We start from the raw sequence: 24,320 nt of genomic DNA on the forward strand, positions 1-24,320 counted from the left end.
ATACATACAAACATACTTGCAAGCTCAAAAAGATCTGGCTCTTCTCTGGAGAGTTTTTCTCGAGCAACATCAGCAATGGGCCCAAATATCACCACAGGTCTCAGGAAACCAGCTGAACAAAAAAAAAAAAAAAAATATATATATATATATATATACACATTATCAGACTCAGAACACAGCTTTAGTCTCACATTGATCAGATCGGTCAGATCCCTCACCCTCTCTCAATACAACTCTTTCATAAGCCGGAAACTTTGTTTGGACTGGCTGGGAAGAGAGGTCCTCTCTGCTCTTTCTCAGGTTCCTCTTCGAGCTGCGAAGACCACGAAACCTCCAGAAGTCAGCCCTGTCACCCCCTGCTGTTTTGGGGAGAGTGTATTGCACGCTGGAGAGCTGCTCCGCTCTATTGACAAATGGCAGAAAGACAGAGGCAGTTCTTAAAGTAACACAAGCTAATGGGTGTGTCATAAACTTGGCACAGCTAACTTCAACACTGCCAATACCTAAGGACATTACATGGCAATGATAATCATAACAAATTGAATACAAATAGGGGACCTGACTGTCTATTGTTGTGACAAACATTTATCCAGCATGTCACTCGTTGAGATAACTGATGTACGATTCAAGCCAAAGCAGACACATATGTCTGTTAGGATGCCGTCACCTGTTTTTGTTGGGGATGATACCCCTCTCCACCTCTTGGTGGTTCTTGCCGATGCGAATAGCCAGCCAGGAGCCCAGCTTGCCGTTATAGAGGGTGTCCACCACACGGAACACCTCACCCTTGTTAAAGCTTAACCCATACGGAGATTCCTTCTCATACTCAAAGTGTGTCCGGATGTAGAAGGAGTCACCGACATCTGACTCCACTATCCGCCGATACACTGAACAGGAAAGAGCAGTGAGTTAGGAACACCAGGCCAATGTGACCAATAGAAATTAATCTCTTGTCTCATCTCTTCTCTCATCTCCTTACTCACTTCACTTACCATCTTTCTTCTTCTGGGCCAGAATGGTGACCTCTTCACCCTTAGGAAGGTCAAGGAGAAACAGCACCGCCTCCTCTCGGATTATGTTTGCAAAATCTACATTATTTACCTGGAATTTGGGAACACAGAGGTTACTGCTTTATGCTTTCCACAGAAAAACTTTAAGGACTTTTAAGTTTAAGTTAAGGAGTAGGCTTTATTGTTCATAAAATGCGTGAGTGTAAATCTCTATTTAGATAAAGGTTTACATAGCTCTTCCTGTTCTCAGTATTGCCTGGGTAACTGCAGGTTTTACTGCACTGCAAGAACTCAAGTAATTCCTCATTATACTTGGAGAAAGGAGGAGGTGGTACAAACAGCAAGATATATGGCTTTGAGGAAATGGGACAAACACAGCGAGAGGAAACACAGTTTTTTTGTATGTGCTCCCTCGGGGCCATTGCTAAGAGACCAGCCCGGAGGTACAGGAATTTTGGAGCAGCTAGTGTGTAAAACCATGAATAAAATTTTTTTTTTTAAAAAAGGCGAAAAGCTTGAGGACGCATACCCCATAAAACATGGCTGTTTACAGACACTATCAGGTACCCATTGTTAAAACAAGGAGAAGAAAAAACAATCCTTTGTAACAGAATAAGAGCTCTAAGTTTTGGACATATAACTTTTTACAATCTCATTTTTACAACAACTCTTAAATTCAAAAACAACCACTTGATTTCAGCTGTCAGGTTATACACTTGATGTGTTAAAAATTAAGTATCTCACCCTGAGAATTTGGTCGCCCTCCTCCAGGCCCTCCTTAGCAGCTGGGCTATCCTCCAGCACTCCGGCTACGAAGATGCCCACGTCATTCCCCCCAGCCAGCCGCAGCCCCACACTCTCCCCCTTCTTGAACTTTACCAGCTTCATGCTTGGCCTGGGGATGGGGAATAAATACAATAGTTGAGCTGATTTTATCTGACATGACACCATTTGATGGCATTTCCCTCTTTCCAATGCAAACTTCACTTTATGAATAGTTTAGTGACTCTTGGATGCCAGCCAAGCTTCTCTTTTGTTGGGACTCTTTAGTGAGCTTACAAACTGTAAAATTGTTCAATAAAAAAAAGAACACAACATCTGAATATCTCTGCTAGGTGCTACGTGCCACGAAATACACATTTCTTAGCAGCATTGACATCTTTGCCTTGTGGCAGCAAAAATGCCCTGCTTTGTATATATAATTGAGGGCAGGATGTAAACAGAAGCATTTTGTAAACTGTCAGCTGCTGTTCCAAGATGTGCTGTTATGTGAACTGCAGGTTAAAATTCCTCCCTCACGGTTGCCTTCTCTTTTTAAAAGTGAACTGAGAACTCATTGAGTGAGGCGCTCACAAAAGGTCACATAGTAGCTTTTGTCTTAGATTTTAAGAAGACTTAAATATTTGATGGTATGACATATTACACTGTTAATATTACCGTAGGATGCTATCGTCATGGGCAGCGCTTGGCACAGGGGCATCAGAGGGACTCACTGGCAGGTCTACATCTGGCTGTCCAGGCTGAGCGTACACTGGCTTGGGCTCTGAACAAACCACACAAACAAACTCACGTTATTAATGCAGACAGATGATGAACACATAAAAATGCACTGAACATGTTTAAAAACAAAGTAATACTCCCTGAAACACGCTCACAACTTAACAATATTGCAAATACATATGTTAAAGTGAGAACAAGTACACCAATGAAAAAACACAACTGTTCAAAACCACACATAGGCAAAGTATTATCTCACACAGACAAACACACACACACATACACTCAAGGCACACAGTGTCCTGAGCATGGAGGTCAAACAGAAAGGCAGCACAGTGCTGCAGGCTGGGGAGGAACGTCAGACTCGATCAACTCATATGGTTTATTTTCACTTGGCTCCAGGCAAACTCAGCCAGGCTCAGCAGGCGTCTGGATCTAACTTTTGGTAGTTGTGCTTTTAAAAAGGGCAAAAATGACTGGTTCAAACAAGATTTCATGTTACTATCATGAAGTAATTTAATCTTCTACTGCTTATGATGGACAGGGAAATCCATGCTAACGTGTTGTATTTGCTCACAGGTATGGAAACAAGACACAAATTATGGGTGTACTAAGATATGTTCTGATTTACAAATAATATGTCTTGCATGCACACACAATGATCTGGTTTAATGGCTGACCTGGGAGTGGTGGGAGCTGCTTCTCTTCTCTAGCCGTTTCCTTCGGTTTGGGCAGAGGAACCTCCTCTGCTAGCTTCGCCGGTGTTGAAGCTGGCTTCGATATACGTTCGTCATCGCGACTTCTGTGACTGCAGGCAAAAATAGATGTCTTTGTATGATTTATCTTTAGAAAAGGAATACATGACATTATAAATAGTGTATTCTGGAGATGTAGAGCTTGGAGGCAACTACAGAGCTTTAAGGCTACATCTTGACTACACGCAACAATACCAAGGCTGTACACCACTCAATAAAAAACCTAGACTGAAACTTCCTCTGCAGTCGACACTCACTGGCTGAGAAAATAAAAAACAGGCAGAAAAAAAAAAAAAAACTGTCTGAGGCTGCATCTTATTCTTGAAGGTCACCACTTTGTCTTTCCACTCTTTTGTGCTCTATTTTTAGAGCAGCTTATCTAAGGTGTCAGAGTGGATTCTGTCCTCTAGGTGAATTTCACTGTGTGGCTCTGGCTTTAGACCAGCAATGACTTCAATGCCAGTTTTAAAACAGTAAGGCTGTGTAAACTGATACACAGTGACCCTGGCCAATTACGAGTCAGATAATTGTAAATGATGACAGAATTTCCCTGTGTTTTGATAAATGTTGACATTCCTGATGTGTCTCAAATGAGAAATCAGAAGGGAACATAAGTAAGCAAAGCAGGCTGTCCAGTGGCACGGCTTTATGGCTCCAAGTCCAACCTCCTGGTCACATGGCTGCTCACTGGCACAACTTTACTGGCAAAACACTGCTTTATTCACAGGATGAGTGACAAAGTCACCATAAAGGACCGTGTTTTTAACTGCCAACTTCCTGAACTGAGAGAAAAGGTCACAGGTCACCGATCAGGTTCAGATAAACAATAACATCCTGTCAAAGGATCTCCTTCCTGTTAATTAAAATACTTTCGTAAATGAATTACTTAAACCTAGCCTAGATGTGTCATAAGTAAATTACTAAACATTTTTGCTTTTGGCCTCATAACATACAAAATTACACATATAATAAGGAGAAAGATCTTAGCTAAAAGAAAAGACAGTGACACTGATAGTTGGTGATGGCCTTTTGTCCCTTCATTGTTACAGCCATTTGTCCCTGTGCCAAACATGCAGTTTGCCCACCAAAACATTCAGGGATCCTGTGACACTTTAACAGGACTCTGTCATCTCAAGTCAAAACAAGATGTGTCACTGAATAATTTATGTTGTATAAAGTCACTTCAGCAATATTCCACTAGGTAATAATTTACTGTTAGACAAAACTCTGATTATCCTGGCACAAATTCATAATTTCTCTATTGCAAAGATGAGTTGTTTGTAAAAGTCCTAAAACCTAAGAATAGACATACTTGTCTATTAATCTACATTAAATCTATTCAAGATCTATTACCACTACTATTAGTAACTATTCACGTTGGTTAATGGTGCTAAACTTACGGTATTCTCCAGCTGTGGAGGATAAAGAGAATAAAAAGGCAGACAAATCTCATTAAAAGTGATACTCATAAGCACTGTTGCTTTTAGCTAATGCAGTTTTCCTGTGTTTGGCAAAGAATCGTGTTGAAGTCTTTTCCAGTTGCCACATTATATAATTTTGGAGTTTTTGAAACTGATGTATCAAAAATTCTTTGTTCAAAATGGCAAAGGACACACAGTAATATAGGCTAAGCACTAAACTCTTACAAAAACCAGTTCTGACCTGGCTCTCAACCCTAATTTTGACCAAGATTGACTTGTGCAGTTTAACAGTTTACTTTTATTTTTCGCGGGTCAATGAGTGGAGTTAAAGGGGAAAAACTGGTGCTCTATTGAGTTTAAATTAAGAATTAATGAGGTACTTTCAAATAAGATTACAGTCAAAGAAGTGCTGAATGGGCTGATGGCTGGTATTAGCCCAAACATGAAATCGAACGTCCTTCACAACCACAAAAAACAAAACAAAACAAGCCTGTCTTAATAAACTGACAGATAGAAGCACAGACATTATGACAAGATCAGTAACATAACAGCTGTTTTAATATTAAGACAGGGTTAAAACTAACAATAATTTTAACTATCGATCCCAATTATTTTCTCGATTAATTATTTAGTCTAAAAAATGTCAGAAGATAGTAAACAGTGCCCATCACAATTTCTAAAAGCCTACGGTGATGTCATCAAATTGCTTGTTTTCCCAAACCTAAAAAAACCCGCAAAAAAACATAAAAATAATCAGTTTAAGATCAAATGAGACAATGAAAAACATCAAAACCTAACAATTGAGAAGCTGGAACTAGAGGATGTATCACATCTACGCTTGAAAAATGACACAATTACTTACTTACTTAACAATTAGTCGATAACCAAAACAGATTGCCCATTACTTTTGTGCTGACTGAGTAATTGATTAATTGTTTGAGCTCTTCATTTATATTTCCCTTTCAATCACAAACTTGGTCGTTTAAAAATCCAGTGTGTAACATTTAGGAGGAGTATGTTTTCATTAGTGTGTAATCACCTGAAAATAAGAATCGTTGTGTTTTCATTACCTTACAATAAGCAGTTTTTATCTACAGAGGGAGCGGGTCCCCTTCCACGGAGGTTGCCATGTTTCTACAGTAGCCCAGAACGGACAAACCAAACACTGGTTCTAGATAAGGCCGTTCGCCCTTTTTGCAAGTTTCGCGGCCACTGTAGTTTTTCCTACACGCTTGGAAGGGGAGGGTGATGCAAGCGGTATTCAAATGGTTGCAAACTGCCACTGTATCCAACACACCGGACCTTTAAGTGGTGGTAATCTAGTCTTGTTGATGTTAGTAACGTCTTTGGTGGTAAGTGGTCACTACTGTGTTTCTGATCAGTTTGCAGTCAAATAATATGAGTTCTACTGAAACTACTAAGTCTATTTTCTTGTGGATTTTTTTTGTTGGAATCTGAATTATTGTTGCTACTGCTTATATCGACTGGAGAGGGAAAGTAGCAGAAATAAAGTAGTAAAACTGAATTAATCCACATGAAAATTACACAGATTATAATTTCGCACTCATGCCGCTGTTGCATTTCTTTCATGACAGCTAAAAGCCTAAAACATACATTTGTGGATGAACAGTCTTTACCTGCCATTGCTGATTTGTGGGGGTGAGTGTCTGGAGTGGTCTGAGGGTTCAGATCGTCTGTCTGGAGAGCGGGAGCGGCTGCTACGATGTCTGTCATGCGATCGATTGGAATGGTCGGATGCCAGAGAATGGATATCTGAAATGTCTGATCAAACAAGAGCCACTGTTCAACGACTACAGTCTGAAATACACACTGACAAGTCTGGCTTTTAAGCTGCGCCCCATTTCAGGTGAATCCAACACTTAACATCACTCTCACCGTCTCTGTCAGAGGCGTTGGCTGAAGCAATGCTGTCATCAAGGTCAGGGATGTTCAGCAATGTCGCTCTGTCATCCCTCTGAACAACCATTTTTAGCTTGCCCTTTGACCTTTCTATCAGCTTCTTGGCGTCTATCAAGGAAAGGTTCTCTGTCACTGTGCCATTGATCTGAGAGAATCAGAAAAAGAAGCTATTAGCCATGACATGACAAAGAACAGCCAGAGAATTTCAATTAAAAGAAAAGTTAAAGATTAAAGACGTCTTTGTTTCTCATTTGAATGCAATAAAATTGTCATGAGAAGTTAAGTTTAAGATACAAATAAATTATCTTAAAAGGCACAAGATCAGATGCAAATTAACTGCAACCCTGATTATGTTTGTCAGGGTCAAATCAATTTGTAAAGCTATGAGAGGCAGCCTAAACAAGGAAAAATTACATACAGCCAAGGATCAAAATGGGCAGTACAGTATTAACTTGCACTTAATTTTGACAATCCTTTCCTATAATCATTTGATTTAACCTTTCATTTCTTTAGTGCTGGCATTCAAAGAAACTGACATAACGTGTGGGAGAAGGTTGGATGTGAGAAACGATCGTTAGTAATTTCTAATAGTTGCAGTTCAAAAGGCACCTGTTTTTTTTACACAGAGCTACTTTATATGTTCTCCAAAATGTGACAGAAATGAGCTACATCAAGCAGATCAAGCTGCAACTGTAAGTGCTGTTATGCAACATTACATAGTAGACATATCCAATGTTCACCAGGCTTCTTGTCTCCCTCTCCCTTCCCTCCCTCACCTTCAGTACAACATCCCCTTCCTGGATGTTGCCGTCCCTGGCTGCCAGGCTCTCAGGGGAAATGTCCTTGACAAAGATGTGGCTGGCCAGGCGCAGGCCATATTCTGCTTACAAAGTGAACGACAGCAACAAAAACGATGTTAGCACAGAGTTCACGTGACCACACCACATTGACCACACTTTGCTGTCAAGCCGCTGCTCCCACTGGGATTAACAGTACTGATTAAAGAAGATTAATTGCTCTTTTACTTAGATTTACTTGAGTTAACTTAGATTTTGCTGTGGCTGGCAAGTTTTGTTTGCTCTGGCAGTTGACCAATGCTGATTTGGAGGTCCTTTTCTCTTCTAAAAGTCTGGCTGTCTGGTAATAGCTGGGTAAATGAAATGATTTCCTGTACTAACCTTTTTTTCTGCCCTCCTTCTTTATCCCCGACTTTGTGAGCCTCACCTTCATTTTTGCGGGATTTGACAAGTGTGACCTTGGCAGGACGTGGGGGCAAGTTGTGTGAGCGACGGTCTGAGCGTGGAGAGAGACTCCTCTCCCGCGAGCCGCTGCGTTCACGTTCCCTGTCCCTTCGCCCGCTGCTCCGCCCACTGCGCCTGCCCACGGCCCCGCCCACACCACTGTAAGCACCGCTGCGTCCGCTCCGCGTCTCGTATATCTCTTCATCATAGCTGTCCTCCTCCTCGTCATGCTCAGACATCGTTTCCCTCTCCCCTAAGCGGCCCATGGGGACATGCACCTTCCTCTTCCGTCTGATTGTCTGGCCAAAGGAAATAAGATATGAGATCAGCCGGACAACCAAATCAGTTACAGTAAGATGAATCAATCACTGCCTTGATCATGTACATTTCTCCTACTAGTCTATTGTGTAATATACATATGACAACACATTGTAGTTCCTGACTTTAGTTTTACTTTCTGACTGACCACAAAATACTCAAGGTTTTCTACAAGAATTCATAATGGGATGTTGAGACTCACAATTTTGGCAATTTTCCCACTTTTACGAAGCTGCTGGACTGCATACGCATGCTCCACATTGTCCATGGAGACAGCATTGACCATAACGACTCTGTCATTTTCTCTAGAGATGGGACACAGAGATAACAGACATGCTGGAGTCATTCTGTAGCAGGCAGGGTAATTTAATACTAATAACTAGAAATCTGACCGGGCTGCCAATAATGGAACAAAATCTTACTGCAGTAGGCCTTCCGCTGGGCCTCCTTTCAACACATCCGAGATGACAATGGAGGTCTCGCCGCTCTGAAAATGAGGGTTATCCCGACCTCCTGATATGGCTATCCCGAAGCCAAACCCTGGTGCCTGCACATGGAGAAACACAGATTAGGATGTTGATTTAGCTGTCTGTGTGGACCAAAATACTCAACATAATATAAAAGGTGCAGCTACAGATACAGGGCTGACTGACAAAAAAAGTATCACCTGCATGTTCATATGCTATTGAATCCTTTTTTAAGACCCTTTTTTAATTTACATTATTACAGAACATATATTATACATTGTTGCCTCTGCTCTCACCAGACCATAAAATTAAATTAGTATTTTTTCCACTGCCAGCAAGCACACAGACTAACAACTGAAGCGAGTTGGCTTCTTCTGTGTAGTTTGTATGCAAAAACATGCACAAACAGCAGTTTTTGTGTAGGTTATTTAGGCTCCACAGCCAAAAACGTGGGAGAGAATCATGCAGAAGAAAAGCTCTGTGATAACTCCTCTGTTTTGTCTGTTGCACCTGTGTGAGCACACTTCCTTCCTGACATGATCCTGAAAATAGGAGGGAAGAAAAATGCTGGGATGGGGGATGGATGCAAAGATAACAAAACAGGCAGGGTAGAGAGATACTGGGACCAGGACAAGTTTCAATATAGACAGCTGTAAAGAGCATCTGAGGGAGGATTAAAGATACCTACCCTGTGTAGTGTTACTGTGTGCTGTTCCCAAATGACCGTCTCCTCCATTGCTGCACTCTGCAAGACAGAGATACAGTATAGCGTGATGATCGTCACGTGACAAAAAGGGACACAGATTCAGTCAACAAGAAAGTCATGTGTCTTGTCAACATTTCCTTGGGTAAAACACCAAACGCCCTTGGTCCTTCGCTATAGCTGCAAATACATCAATATAACTTATATCCTAGGCCCAAAAACTATTTCTGCTGTCAAGAAAACATAAGTCACAGACCATGCAAAAGTAATTATTTAAACTGATAAAAGTGAAAGTGTAAAATGTTCAGTGTTCAAGCCAGTTTGTTCCTGAAATAGATGTACACAGCAGGTTTCCGCCGGAGCTGTGAATTTAACCTATCCAAATCTGCAGGATGTAAGGAATACACTAAAGCATGTACTGTCAAGTGCAGTAAACAAACAAGAGCTAAGAACAAAAGCACACACTGGAAACATCAAGTAAAAATGATAAACAGCGTGCAGTCTAAAACCACACACATTTTGGAAGACAATAATAGTATTTGACTAAAGCCCATTTCCACTTCGTTCCCTCTACTAAGTTAAGAGATTCTATTAAAGAGGGAAGCTGTCCCAGTGTTTCTGGGCTTTTCACTGGTGACATTTAATAAGAATGCAAACTGTCACAGCCACTATACACATAGAGGGTGGCACCCAGCAGGTTATTGAGTTTGTTTCAAGTTTTACACTGTTGCCTATTTACAGTGACACAGATAGCGCTGTGTTGTGGATGGTTTTATTTGCAGTACACTCGCACATTGCCAAACAGATGACACACTGTCAACATACTCTCTTTTATAGTAGTAGTATGAGGTCCCATGTTTACAGTGCATTGATATGATAAAAACCCTGCTGGATACAATGAGGCCACACTGACAGTAAGTCTTTGAAATTAAAGCACACCCTCCATCACATTAACAACCAGACAGGATAAGATGAAGGTCGGCTCCTTCAGCTGTTAGGTCAGCACTGTCCTCTACGCCCCACCGCTCACTTCTTATCTTATCTCTTCTTCTATATCATTTCACCTCCACCACAATCTCACGACACATTAGACATTCAATGACTGCGTATAAAATAGTATTAGGTCCATCCCTTTGGGGCAAATTACAACCCACATCACAGCACCTAATGCAATAACTCCCATTTGTCATGTAAATTGATCCTAGGTATGTGATCTTAATAGGTGAGACTATCACACATGTCCCTCCTGCTTTGCTGGTAATTTCTTTGACACCTCAAACACTTACAGTACTGCCACCTAGGCAGAGAACTCAATGAGGAGCGTGATCTCATGTTGCGGCACATTTAAGTGTGATGGCACATGAGCGAAGGGAGACGACTCTTACATTAAAAGCAGCATCAGTTCCAGCGCTTGGACGCTCATTGCCACCTCGTTAGCAGCTTCAAACCCAAAACATCTAGCAAGTGTCAGTCCAGCTTCTTCATGTTCAAGATTAATATGCACCACATCAGCATGACAACCTGCTAATGGTACGGCTATTGAGTTCCCAAAAGTGATAATGATGGCTAAATCTTAGATGAGCCACAGTAAAAATATTTTAAAATTACAATTTTAAAAAACATCTTTTTGTTTTTCTATCATAGAAAAGCAGAGACTGAGGTAGTAATTTGGCCGACTGTCTCTGCTGCCGTCCTGTTTATTGTTTTACCACCCAGGCTTCCTTCAACACATCATTCTTATGTCTGTCGGGACCTGTCGGTTAAGTGCCAAACGTTAGCTAGTGTCTGGGAATACAGTGGCCCCAGACGTTCTCAGCTTGGCAGCAACAGTCGCAAACTCCTCAAGGAGCTTATGGTGGGACTCACACAACGAGGGTGAACAAAAGTTTGAACAGGGGAACTCCTCCTGGCCTTTTACATTAAATACACTGCACTTGAGCAAGGAAAAAAAGACATCTGAATATTAACAAGACTGCTAAAAACAGGAGGCATGAATTCTCACTGGAAAGTTTGCTCTTTGGGGAGGAGGATTTATGCCTGTGTCTTCTTGGGCAGCACTGTGGAAACGCTGATGCAAAGAACTCTGACATTTTGTCTAAATTTATAGATGGTTTGCCACTAAACTGCTAAGTTATAGGAGGTACTTGTTTCCAGTTGACATTCCTACTTTGAGAAATTCTTTATAGGCATTTACGCAGCATAACACAAACATGCACACACACACACACACACACACAAGCATATAATGTTTAGGCCATGTGTTGCAGCAGGGTTGTGAGAAATGTGATTTTGTTGTCTGGAAAATATGATTAGAGAATGCTTAATGTGTCTGATCAAATACAAATAAATCACCATAAAATTAATGGAATGTAAAATCCCAAATGGTGCAAAACAGGAGGAATCTAAAATGGAGTAAAAACTAAACAGAATTTTGGAGAAAAAAAAAACAAACAACAGATTTAGCAGGGCCCTGCAATGTGTGCATTTCTCCCTCTCCCACCCTCCCCCTTTCCCTCAAACACACACACACACACAGACACACACACACACCTTTCACTTTGAAGGGATGTAATTTTGCTTTCTCCTCCTGCAGAGCTTGTTGCTCTGGTAACAGAGGGGGAACAGTGTGGTGTTGTTCAAGTGGCCTGACATTTTCAGGCCGCGTCTGAAGGTTCCTCTCAACTGTGGGAGGATTTAGAAACAAAAAGCCTTTTTTACATTTTAGATGAGCACTGTTTATTTGTTGCTACATGTACATCTAAACACAGCTTGCACTAATAACCTGACATTTGTCAAAAACAAACATGTTACACAGTTAGAACACCTCAAAAGTGCCATTCTTTGTAGGAAGATAAATAAAGGCTTTGCATAACAATTAAAAAAAGAAATACTGTATGCACATAGCATTTTGTGTTTAGTCTCACAAACAAACCAACATCTTAGTGCCCTACTCAGAGCAAAAGACACTAATCTCAAAAGTCAAGTAAACATAAAAGAAAGAAAAGGGAACAGTGTCCCATCGTTTGAGTCGACTCTGCGCTGCTCCCATGTACGGTTTGTAGTAAAGCTGCATCAGCATCCAGCGACTGATGAGTTTTTGTGGCACTGTTGTGCACGCCCTTTATGGCCACAAACAACAGGAGCCAACAGAAGCTTCCACAAGCCAGGGCCAGAGCTGGCAGCCGCTCCACAGTGGAGACACACCACGTCAGTTGGGTCATGCTTGGGGGATTACAACCAGGCAACTTGGGAGCCAGCACTACAACACAGATGGACTACAACACAGATGGATCACACAGCTGAGTGGAGAAAGGACAGGAAAGCTGTGGTCAAAATGGACTGTGTGGAGTCAATACACGAATGGTAATGACACAATTATTCAATAAGCCCACTGTGGTTTTATTCCTCGGCAGAACAAACAAAGAAATGCTCTACCATCAACCTTTTAAGCTACTAATTTCCACATGTAAATCAATTTAAGGATGCAACTAATGATTATTTTCCAATATTGTAAAGTAGAAACGATTAGTCGATTGATCAATTAGTCGATTGACAGAAATTTAATCGGAAACTATTTTGATAATCGATTAATCATTTACTATAAATGACGTTTTGAACAAAAATGGATAAAACGCACTGGTTCTACCCAAGCGGCAACCTCCTGGGCTGAAAAATGAAGCCAAAGCGAAGTTCCAAGAACTGCAGTTCCCGAAACAGCCCCTTGAGGCTGGCTCCAAAAGTGAGTCAATCCCCATAAGACCCCATGTTTACAGCCTGGTACAAAAAACGGTTTTGGTCTCTTTTGCTAATTTCCCCATTCATGACAACTGTATGGGGGTTGATTTTTTATATAACTCACCCGTTTAAATTATATTAAAGCTTAAAGTTATGCATAATTAAAGATGGCTGCTCTGAGCGACAGGTGGGTGCCGTCACAGGTGGTTGCAGTTGCAGATTAATTTTCTGTTGATCAACTAATCGAATAATTGACTAATTGTGGCAGTTCTAATTTAAAATATCTCCATGGGCTCTAAGAACTTGTAATTGGTATTTTTTGCTATTTGCTTACATTCTATAGACCAAACAGTTAAGCAAGAAAATAATTGGTAGATATCCATCACAATTTTCCAAAGCCCAAGTTGACATACTTACAGTAAATGTCTTGTCCAACCAACAGTCCAAAAAACCATAGATTAAATTTGCTATCATAGATGACTATAATAACTAAAAACTATTCACATGGGAAAAGCTGGAATTAGTGATTAAGTATTTTTGCTTAAAAAAATATTAATCTGTTAACTGACTAATTGATTAATCGACTACTCCTTTAAATCAATTATTTGCAAATTCAGTGACAAATATGGCCAACGTTACTAATACTTGAGGCAGACATTTGTAGCCAGTAATAAAAAGTTATATATAAGCCAGTAAAATAAAATAGAGTAATGACGAAAACAAGTACTTGTGTGACCTGGCAGCACCTTCTGAATCAAGTAAAATGGAATATTAGCAAATTTTGGCTCCTGTTGGCAAGTCTACCAGCCACTTTGGCAGGGTACCTGTCTTTTGACAGTTGGTTTCAATTCCAAATATCAATTTGGCTGGTAAAATAGTAAAAGGAGCTGATCTTTGGGGTTGCATTGCAAGCCAAGCCTCTCATCTCTGCCCTCTTTCTTTCCTTTCCAGATTCTATACTGTAGCAACCACAAAAACAGAAATCAGTCAACCCTAACCCACCTGAAATGTGAATTTCCTAACAGGTGTAGCCAACTGCTTTGCTATATTACAAATAGTGATACAGGCTCTTTTAATCCATACATGGTACAATGTAAAAATCTGGACAAAAAAACCTTAATATACAATGAGTCATCACAATACTAACCTTACAAGACCCAAGAAGAGGGAAGCTAATACGGTGTTTCATTTTGGAGTATCACTAAAATTAAAGAGTGCTGGCTCCCCAACTATCTATTCAGCAGAAAAACAAAATCATATTTCTTCTGAAGAGGAAACTGAGGCAATATGGTGGGGTGTTCAATTCTCGGACTAAGAGAATAGGTTTTGTGCTGTAGTATGGTTTAGGGGTGAGGCAGAACCTTATTCAATTTTGACCGCTCTGGGACAAGAGTAGCTAAAAATAGCTCTCATTAATTCTGCCGTTGTGATGCTGCAACAGAGTGATTTAAGGGAAACTTGCAGCATGAACACTGGAGAACATTTAATAACCTCTTGTTATATTAAATGCCATGAATTGACTGAAACAAATGATGCAATACAGCATAGAAAATACATTCACTTTCTCTCTAGAGCCCATTTGTTGGAATTGTCTGTAAGGCCTGAGGAAAACAAAGAGGCAGATCATTTTCACAAAGCCTTTACAGTGCCAGAGCAGTGAAATGTGGCTATTTAAATAGAGGATGAGGATAAAAGTATTACAATAGAGGATGCTTAATGTTGATGCTGGGATACTCACGTTACACAGACTGGTACTAAATGACATTTTTAGTAATGAATTTAGCTGTAACACAACCAACTTACTTTTGAATAATTTAATAAAACATGATAGTTGTATAATACATTTCTTTCATTAAAGGATACAGAAAACCACATCTGACAACAACTCTTATTTTTATAAAATATATTTCTAGTATCAGTTCTGGAGTATCCTTATTTGGGACCCAAACAAGCTTCCACAGTCCAACTACAGATGAGTGCCCTCATAATAACAGCAGCAATAAAGGCAGGGAAAGAAACATCTCTCATTTGCCTTACAACCATTAAATCAGGGATGACACTGACACAAAGACTAGCATGCCAGCAATGAACAAATTGCTAAGTCCAAACAAGGCTACTTTCAGAACACTCGGCAAGTTACACTGCGGCCAAAGACAGAAATCAACAACAGCATCACACTCCACTGTGGCTGCTGGCAGTGAAGCAGCAGACAAGTAGAATAAGATGATTGATCACTTCAGAAATTGAAAACGATGTGCTGGGGAGTGCTGACAACTGCTAAAACTCCCCTGACTCAGAGAACATATTCAAATGCTAATGAGGGCCCCTGCCTTAGCACCAGTCAGGGGGTCCCTTGAGAGATAAGTGACACTCTGCACATACAACATGGTAAGACTGTGGCTCTCTAATGGGGGGAGATAGCGGGAGAGATGCAGCAATGCACAAGTGATAAGATGGTCAAGAGAGGAAACCTATTAACTCCGATATAAAACTTAATTACCAACCACTACAGCCACATGCTTACATTATTTAAAGGCTACAGTAAAACAGACTTCCACCTCATTTCCTCCGTCTCTTTGGTTTGTTGCTTAAGTATTCAGATAAAACTGAATGCAGAAGATCAGAGCTACTTACATCAGTTCATCCTGGTCTCTACAGAGGACACAGACAAACGCATCTCCAACCTCCAGCTACTCCTCAGTAAATCCAGCAGGAGATTCCTGCAGGCGCAAATCAGCAGCCTCAGTGCATAACCGCACCAGTCAGTGCTGGGAGGGACTTGCCCCCACCTTCCTTTCCTTTCTCTTTTCTTAGCTCTGGAACAACCGAGATTACGACCACAGGTGAGGGGTTATGAAACACACCCCGCAACTACATCCTAATGCTTCCTCTGCCCCGCACGGGTCTGTGTCCTCTCCCAACATCTTTCTTCAAAATGTATCCCTCCCTCCAACTCTCTCCTTACATGTTCGTGGGATCGAAGCAAATCCCCTCTGGCTTGGCAGCAATCTGTGTGGGATCTGCAGTTCCGCTACAGTATGGGACTCCTCTGTACTAGCGAAACATCCATCCGCAGTGTAAACTGCTGTATCGGACTTAACCCCTGAGGTGCCGTGTTGAACCAGAGCAGAATCCATCAATTCTCTTTGCATGTGAGACATTATTATGCCCGTCCTCGCTCCCCAGGTGTGCTGCATTGCATGTATAAATTATGCTCATCGTGTCAGTGACATCCCACAGATGATTACTGACCATCAAACTGACAGTTAATCACAAACAATGCATGACAACATTATACTTTGTATTTTTATACTGCAGCTGAAGACAACACAAACACAATTACCATTAAATCTCACCTCTAACACAAACTTCTGCTAAAACGAACAGGTTGCTAATACACCAGATAAAAATAAAACCAAACTTAACAGCCTGAGAAAGAGAAATCTGAGCGGGGGAGGGATGCTGAGAGGACAGTGAAGAGGCACGTGTAACATCCCACGTACAATGAGGAAGGTCACTTATGAATTTCTGACATCTGAACAGATGCATAGTCAGGGTACACAATATATTTAACAGCCAGTTACTATAGATTTCTTGATTCAATTTTCACTTTGCCAGAGAGCTAAAATGTTACTAGCCTGTTATTTTGTTTTCACGTCTTTCAAAGTAGTTCAATAAGATCAACTATTTTATGGGAAAGTGAACTCAACAGCCTGCACTTAATATCCCCTCCAGCAAATGTTCATCATTATACAGACTACAGCCCAAGTAATAATGGAGTTTTCAATGTGTGAATATGTAGGTCCATTAGATCATTAATAACAAGTGGCAACGACTAAAATGGCATTATTCAGAAAATAGCTTAAGTTTGCAACAAAAAGGCAAACGAAACCACAGACATTGTTGTATTAGTTTGTATCCAATCAAGCAGCATTTAGAGGACACAGTAAGACAACTGGTCAGAAGTGTTTATATTTGTTTAGTGGTTGAACCATTTTACTACATTACTGTTAAGACTTGTTTTCTGTGCAGTAACATACTGCATGGTTGCACAAACGTGAATTCATCCTAAGGCATTTCAAGCATCTCCAGTATGTGCTCAACCACTAACACTGAGGCATTCCTTGTTGTCTTTGAAGGAGTGCATTTTCCCTCACCACCAACAGGAAATGCATGGTAGACAGAGTTGTTGCACTTCATCCTATTACATGACTGACACTGATTTGCTTACCTCAGGGTGCCTTAACATTAAACTATAAACCATCTATTCAACCTCATGCACTTAAACATCCTTTAATGCCTGTAACAGACTGATTGTTCCTGACATTTATGAGACTGTTACTGCTCCAGATACTGCTTTATTTAACGGTTAGATTTGCATACTCTGTCTTTGTCCTGTTCTCTTTGAGCAGGTAAAGCCAGCAGCGACCACTAACATGGACACACTGTGCATCCAGATAAATGTGTGACTCAGCTGAGAACGGATTTACATGTGTTGTTACGGATTTGTTTGCGACTGTGAGTGACGAAATGCATCACACTGAAAATATACAGCAAATACACAAAATGCAATGAAGTGAAGGAAGACAAAAAGAAAAAAACAACCCCCAAACCAAAAAAACTAACAAAAAACACCCAGGTTTGCCAACCTGTGATACAGTGAAATCACAATCTGACAAAAAGAAGCATTCAAGGTTGAACAGAATTCAATACACAAAAAGAGTTACACATTTTTTGCAAATATTTAGCCCAGATTCATCTGCACGGTAGAGCACGGACCTAACACCAATCCAAGGCCATGAAGGTCATGACATCCCACTTATCAGTCAGGATAATGATCGAGTTGGACAAGCCTGACAGACACTCAGTCACCTCTGGCAAAGGGGACGAGTTAAATTTACATCCCACAGAGCAGAGCCTGGGAGTGGTGACAGATTCCACACATAGTTTGCTCTCTCTCCGCTACCTTCTGCCTACCAAATTAATTATTTCTACATCAACCAAAAGAGGCATGTAACGCACCTGAGCTGCTAATCGCGACGAGTCAGCAGTTCAGCCACTACTATGTCTTCTTTTAGAATACTTAATACTACAGAATGCAGAGGTGTGATTACGCTCTGTTCCTCCTTAGCTCAAGCTATCTTTCTTTTCCCAGCACATTTTCTCACTTGGACCACTTCAATTATCAAGAATATCATAGGAATTGTACTTCAGACAACTGGACTTACTATTCAAGCTTTAAAGCTCATTCTACTGTTGCACTCATTTTAATGTTTATGTTTGGCAGCACCTAAGTGAGAAATGGTGCTGCAAAAACACCTATTTTCTCATACAAATAAACCACAGTTCTATGTCCAATAACTTGAAATCTTAAGGGGGGAAAGCTGGTATTTACAGCACTACAGATTTTGCAGCAGCCATTTTTTTGTTACAGTGTTCTGTTACATTTTGTGTTTCAGCTATGGATACTTGAGCCATGTACTGTGTTTTCATTTTAAATAATGGCATTTTTTTTTTACTGAAATTGGAGTTGTAGCTTATTTTTATAAAGAAAGAAATCAGTGACTATGGATATTTTTTTCATTTTGCTTGTTTTATTTCTATAATAAAATTAACATTTTGACCAGAAATTATATCTATACTTTTGACTTGTATCTGGTTTTTTTATGTTTCTTTAGTCTAAATAAATATTTGACAAGAAGCCAAACAAACAATTGTATCCCACACATAAAGTTTGTCATGTATGTGGAAAAAGACCAGACATAAAGTTACTGGAGTGGCAAAAATGTCTGTGCGAGATGAGTCTCATAGGCAGTCCATAAAACATTGAATAAAATGTCTCTGTGATGACTTGAACACACAGATACCTAATGAAACCTGTAAAAGCTGCTTTGCATAAACATGAAAGCTAAGACTGCCAATGTCGCAGTACTTTAAACACCAATGATGGGGTTTCAGTTTCCAAAATAAAGGAAGCCAGCAGGCAAACCTTATTTGATGTGCTAAACATCGAGGCTGACTGTCAACACTGTAATGAGGTGTTCAGATTAGATTTGTGTTTAGACAGTTTGATAATTAGCTGTTATTATAACATTATAGGGCTGAGCGATATGGCTTATAAATAATATCTCGATATTTTTAGGCTATGCCGCAATATACGATATCTCAATATGAACATTTATAACATACTGTAAATCCTCAAATAGTGCAAACACATGATGATCTTGTAGAATATGATGCATTGCTGTAGATCACAGCAATGCAGAACTACTCAACAGTATATAAAGTAGTTAAAAATAGCTTAAGCTTAAACATCTACAGCAACATACACCTTAATGCAGCAGTAATATGAATCCAAAAATGTCATATATAATAATCAAACACTGACAGGGACCAGTTTACTATAATACTTTCATACTTTTACCTTGATAAGGTTTAGAATGCAGAACTTTTACTTGTAGTGGAGTATTTTCACAGTTGGGTTGGTATTAGTACTTTTTCTTAAGTAATGGACCTGAATACTTCTTCCACCTCTGGTTAGCATGCCTACAGTCAAACTGCACCTATGTGTTACCTGCTGAGCCTTCCCCTTTAAGGAAGGTGGCCTTGTGGGTAACCTGTGTGTGTGACAGAGTCCAGCGGGTTTGTTATGAAAAAAAAAGTGTGTAGATAAGCTCATGTTGCAGTAAAGTTATAATGTTACTTCAGTGTCTTCTAACGTTACTCTTCACAGCAGAGTTGCTCCAGACTGTGAACAGCTAGCTAGTTAGCAGCTGCAAGTCATAAACCTGCAATAACTGATTTTTTGGCCACTTTGGGGTAGCGGAAGTTGTTGTGAACATGACATTGACATATCATCAACTTTTAAGTTGATATGACGAACTTGTTATCAAACAGTTTCTTATTTACACATCCAGCAGTTATGGTGCAACATTATTATTCATTCACAATCGTGTTTCTGTTCACCTGGTGAATGTAAGTCCAATATTCACTCTCTTTTAGCTCTGATTTTGGTCTCCACCCACTCCTGAAGAAAATATCTGGCTCTTTAGCTGCTAAATGCTCCACTATGTTCACCAGCTTGTCGCTAACTGTGTTCGTCTGCTGTTTGTTGCTGAGCAGTTAGTGAACAGTGGGATATTAGAGCTTTTTTTCGCTGAAAACAGCTGCCTGCTGCAGCCAAAACCAACGCTATGAGGGAGGTGACAGTGAACAAAAATAGTAAAGTTGCGGGCTGGACACCTAAAAAATTAGCTGAAACTTACTATAAAAGCAACCCCTAGCACATGATCACATTTTCTTCACACTGTCATTTGATTATTATAAAAAACACTGATTATAGCCGGTTTAAGTACAAATATCTTTTTTCTTAAGAAAAGTATGCAAATTATACCATAAAAATGAAAAAAAAAAAAAAATCTGATGAGTAGATTCCTATAGACCTTTTTTCATAAAACTACATAATAATAAAAAAAATGATTCAAACCTTTGATACTCACTCTCAGGGATAGCGGCTCAGTGTGTCTATTTCCAGGCTCCACAACCGGAGCCTCAATCATAACCAGAGGTTGAGTGTGTTCTGAACACATGGACCAGGAAATCAGCTCCTGAACTCAATCAGCCCAGTGGAAGTTATCAGTAGCCCACACATAGCACATAAGAGGGCAGGAATGTGCTGATAAGCTGAGCCACTGACCTGCACACCGCCTCCTCTCCGTCACAGTGATTGAAATGAGGACAGCGGAGCCAATGAAAAACAGTAATGATAAGGGACGTGTCTGTACTATAAGAAAAAGGAGGTTCATGCTGAAATGTGATTGATGAGAGATTTTGCAAGCCTCTTCATCCTGATAATTCCACACCCCTTTCAAATAGGGATTTACGATGGACTTGATTTATATAAGCGAGCTTCAGTAACCACAGCTATAACCATAACGCAAACACGCCATTTGTTAACACAGAGACTTACTGTACTATGGGAGCATGGACTTTAATGTCATATTTTTAAGAAGTGTTTGCTAGGAAGTCTTAGCTTGGCCTTGGAGCAATGCCCTTACAATGTCCACAGCACCCATCAATTAACTTCCCAACAACTCACATTATCTTCAAAAAGTAGCTTAAATTGATGTGGTATAAAATATGTAAGGAGCAAAAGAAGATAGTTCATCAACTACTTAAAGCCTAACCCACAAAATGTAATTGATGCCTATCAGTACATGTAGGACAATAAACGTTTGAATTATGTTTTGTCCATGGATACAGTTGGTTGTCAGGATTGCCAAAAACAGAAAACAAAAAAAATATCAGATTTTGATCTCTACATGCTGAGATGTGAGTTTTATGTTAGCATTTAAAAAAGAAACACTCCTATGGCACCAGTTGCATTATAATTCATCTTGTGCCAATAGAGCCACACTAAAGTGCATGCAGAGTAACATTAGCATGGATATAAAGAGGGAGAAGGGATTAAACTGGGCTGCAATGCAAAACAGAAAACCTTCCTAAATTGAAAAAAAGGATTAGCTCAAGAAAGGTGAAACAAGGAGTGTCAAAAGTCCATCTCAGTCTGAAGTCACACCTCTCAGTGCATGAACATATCAAAATAATACTAATTATACAAAATAATCCATGGTGTAAGAAGAGATATAGTACTTAAGGATAGGGCAGGCTAACTCATTAAATAATTTTCTTTTTTAGTGTAGTGGCACCTCTAGGCTACCACTAACACTGAAACATGCTATCTTCACAGTCTCCCACATTTTTTTCTGCAGTGTTTTCTAGCACCCTCTTTCTACACAGTTAGACCACTAATCTCTTCAAATAAGTACCTGAGGCCATCTACTTTGATCTCTTTTATATAAATAAAATAAGCCATTTGGTTGGTCATTACCACGTATGCAAGGTATAAAAATATAGAACGCTTAGTTTCTTCAAGGTGCACCATGTGTCAACACATCGTGTTAACAATATTACAGCAGATAACCAGCAACTGGATAAGCCCCCTATTCCAGACAGTTTCTACAAATACACAGGACTACAAAACTGCCGTCAAACTGAACGTAAGTAGGCAAAATATCAGATACATTTGTCCTTCCAAAACCACGATGGCTCAGATGACTGTCGTTCCGATGACAGCTTAGGGCAACGTGATTTACAGGCCAACATGTATGGCTGCCCTTGAGCAGCGGGATGTTATCTTCATCTCAGGCGACATGCTTGCCAGAAACATCCCCTGCACAACGCTGCCATATGAATTATTAAAAAAGAAAAAAGTCACTTTAAGTGTGAAATGAAACATCTAATGGCTGCCACAAATATCATCTGTATTGTGCCTCCCCCACTTCATCTGACAAATCTGTTGCCTTGCCCAGCTGCCATTTCATATAACATTACTATCAAGAGGCCACATATTTAAGTCACAAACCCAAGCTTTTAGGGAGTCCAATACTGAGATTTGCAGTAATGAATCTTCTGTTGAAAGATATACCAATTATACATGTTACAGAAATGCAATATTACTGTGTGCTTTAAATAGTGTTTTGAGAGCTACCTTTAAATTCAAAGCCTGTTATCCATCATAGAAACAGGACAAATCAAAGACAAATCAGAGACAACTAAATTCTGTGACAGGACAAACAAATAACCTCATACCATTCCCAAAACAAGTGAATACAACCTGAATGTAGAGCTGGGCGATAATGACAACGTTAAGAACATGATATTTTGGCCATTATTAGTGATGCTTACATACAATATGTAATCTAAACCAAAGTTGTGAGATATGTCGGCCAACCAGTCAGAGGCCTTCTTTGTTTATTTCCTGATAATATCTACTTTTATGTCTCTTTTTATAATCTTTTTTTCATCTCCCTGCTCGACATACAGTCATTTTGCACACCAGATACACGAGAATGGGCAGTGTACTATGTCCAAACAAGATAACGTCATCTGTCCATATACTAGCTGTAGTTCTGACTAGTTTATAGCAAATGTAAACTGACAAAACAAACGATGACAATCTACAAAACGATACTGTCCAGTGTTTCAATACTCAACAGGTGATGCCTGGTGCTTTTAGTTCATGTTAGCAGCAGTCCATCCGTTGGTATGGAAATGAAAATAGTGAGATAGTTAGCTTAGAGGTGCTAAGCCAAACACCGACTGTAACCCTAGCCCACACCAAACCCCCCCACACACAGCTGACATGACATTATTATAACACCTGGTTAAAATGTACAGACACCGGTACAGGCAAGCAGGTATTCCAGTGTCACCTAACTAAAGCCAGCTAACATGCTAACGTTAGCCAACTGCTACCTAGCTCCAGCCAAGACCCACTTTGGTTTTACAAGCGGACCATCAAAACAAGATGAGCCACCGCATGACCTTCCCTTTAATTTAGAAAACCGATGTCATATTTCTAGCAGCTGACCTCACGATACCACCTCCCTCCTTGCCTCTTGCAGTCTGACACTTAATGAGTCTTGTGCCCCCTTTATACCCTCTTGGTCAAATCAACCCCTAGCTGGCCGACATTTTGTTCCAGCAGCTAGGCTAGCTCATCCTGGTTAACGTTACCTGGACGCTCCGCGCACTTGACGTGGGAACAACCCGTCCGCTTGATGACAGCCCGACCGCAAGGCATTTTGTGACTCAATATTATCGCTTATGCTAGCTCCAATAAGGCAATGGGCATCGTTATTAATGCTTTCCATTAGAAGATAACGTTAGCATGTTGGCCAACTAGCTACCCACTTAGCATAGCGCGTAGATGCAGTTTGCTAGCAGTGAGGTAGCTAAGTTACCTCGGCTTGCACAGTTATCGCTCGCTTGTACCCGCAGAGAGACACACATCCAGTCAACTCCTGCGGCTAGAGCGAAACATACTCTCCCAAATACCGTACTCACGGAAACATCAAGAAACCCATTCACCTTCGCAATAGCAATGGTCCTCACGGCGTGCTTGTGAAAATCTTACAGAAAAGGAGTGGAAAGGTCTTCCTGGTGTGGCTCCAGAGCAGCAGCCGCCGCACTGCAATGGCAGGCTGTGGATGAAGCCTTCCTTCTCCCCCCCTCTGCTCTCACACTTCGGCTGCCGTCACCACCGCGGTGACAGTGACAGGTTCGCCTGGAAGAAACCATTCCGGTTTGTCCGCTGGGGGGGGGGAAGAAGCAGGGATGCAGAGAGGCTGTCCACAGCAGCAGCAGCAGCTATCCAGCAGCATGAGAACAAACGCTCGTTGACGACGAGGG

The 24,320-nt window shown here is 40.5% G+C and overlaps 1 protein-coding gene across 18 annotated transcripts in view; it reads right to left on the reverse strand.

Moving 5' to 3' along the window:
* tjp1b (tight junction protein 1b) overlaps nt 1-24,320 on the reverse strand; it is a 73,360-nt gene that overhangs the window by 10,666 nt on the left and 38,374 nt on the right. For 6 of the 18 annotated variants that reach the window (XM_044193022.1, XM_044193021.1, XM_044193020.1 and 3 more), the window contains 15 exons: nt 9,318-9,374; nt 8,585-8,709; nt 8,365-8,467; nt 7,828-8,143; nt 7,380-7,486; nt 6,580-6,748; nt 6,321-6,465; nt 4,663-4,674; nt 3,188-3,315; nt 2,448-2,553; nt 1,755-1,905; nt 993-1,101; nt 668-887; nt 219-403; nt 17-112 (listed from right to left, as the gene is read on the reverse strand). In XM_044193022.1, the coding sequence (XP_044048957.1) occupies nt 17-112; nt 219-403; nt 668-887; nt 993-1,101; nt 1,755-1,905; nt 2,448-2,553; nt 3,188-3,315; nt 4,663-4,674; nt 6,321-6,465; nt 6,580-6,748; nt 7,380-7,486; nt 7,828-8,143; nt 8,365-8,467; nt 8,585-8,709; nt 9,318-9,374 (2,029 nt within the window). Of the gene's footprint in view, nt 1-16; nt 113-218; nt 404-667; nt 888-992; nt 1,102-1,754; nt 1,906-2,447; nt 2,554-3,187; nt 3,316-4,662; nt 4,675-6,320; nt 6,466-6,579; nt 6,749-7,379; nt 7,487-7,827; nt 8,144-8,364; nt 8,468-8,584; nt 8,710-9,317; nt 9,375-11,882; nt 12,015-20,566; nt 20,642-23,999; nt 24,284-24,320 lie in introns of those variants that run through there. The other 12 variants (XM_044193032.1, XM_044193019.1, XM_044193033.1 and 9 more) reach the window with 7 other exon arrangements.

The sequence above is a fragment of the Siniperca chuatsi genome, linkage group LG4, assembly GCF_020085105.1.
Source record: "Siniperca chuatsi isolate FFG_IHB_CAS linkage group LG4, ASM2008510v1, whole genome shotgun sequence".
NCBI classification, from domain to species: domain Eukaryota; kingdom Metazoa; phylum Chordata; class Actinopteri; order Centrarchiformes; family Sinipercidae; genus Siniperca; species Siniperca chuatsi.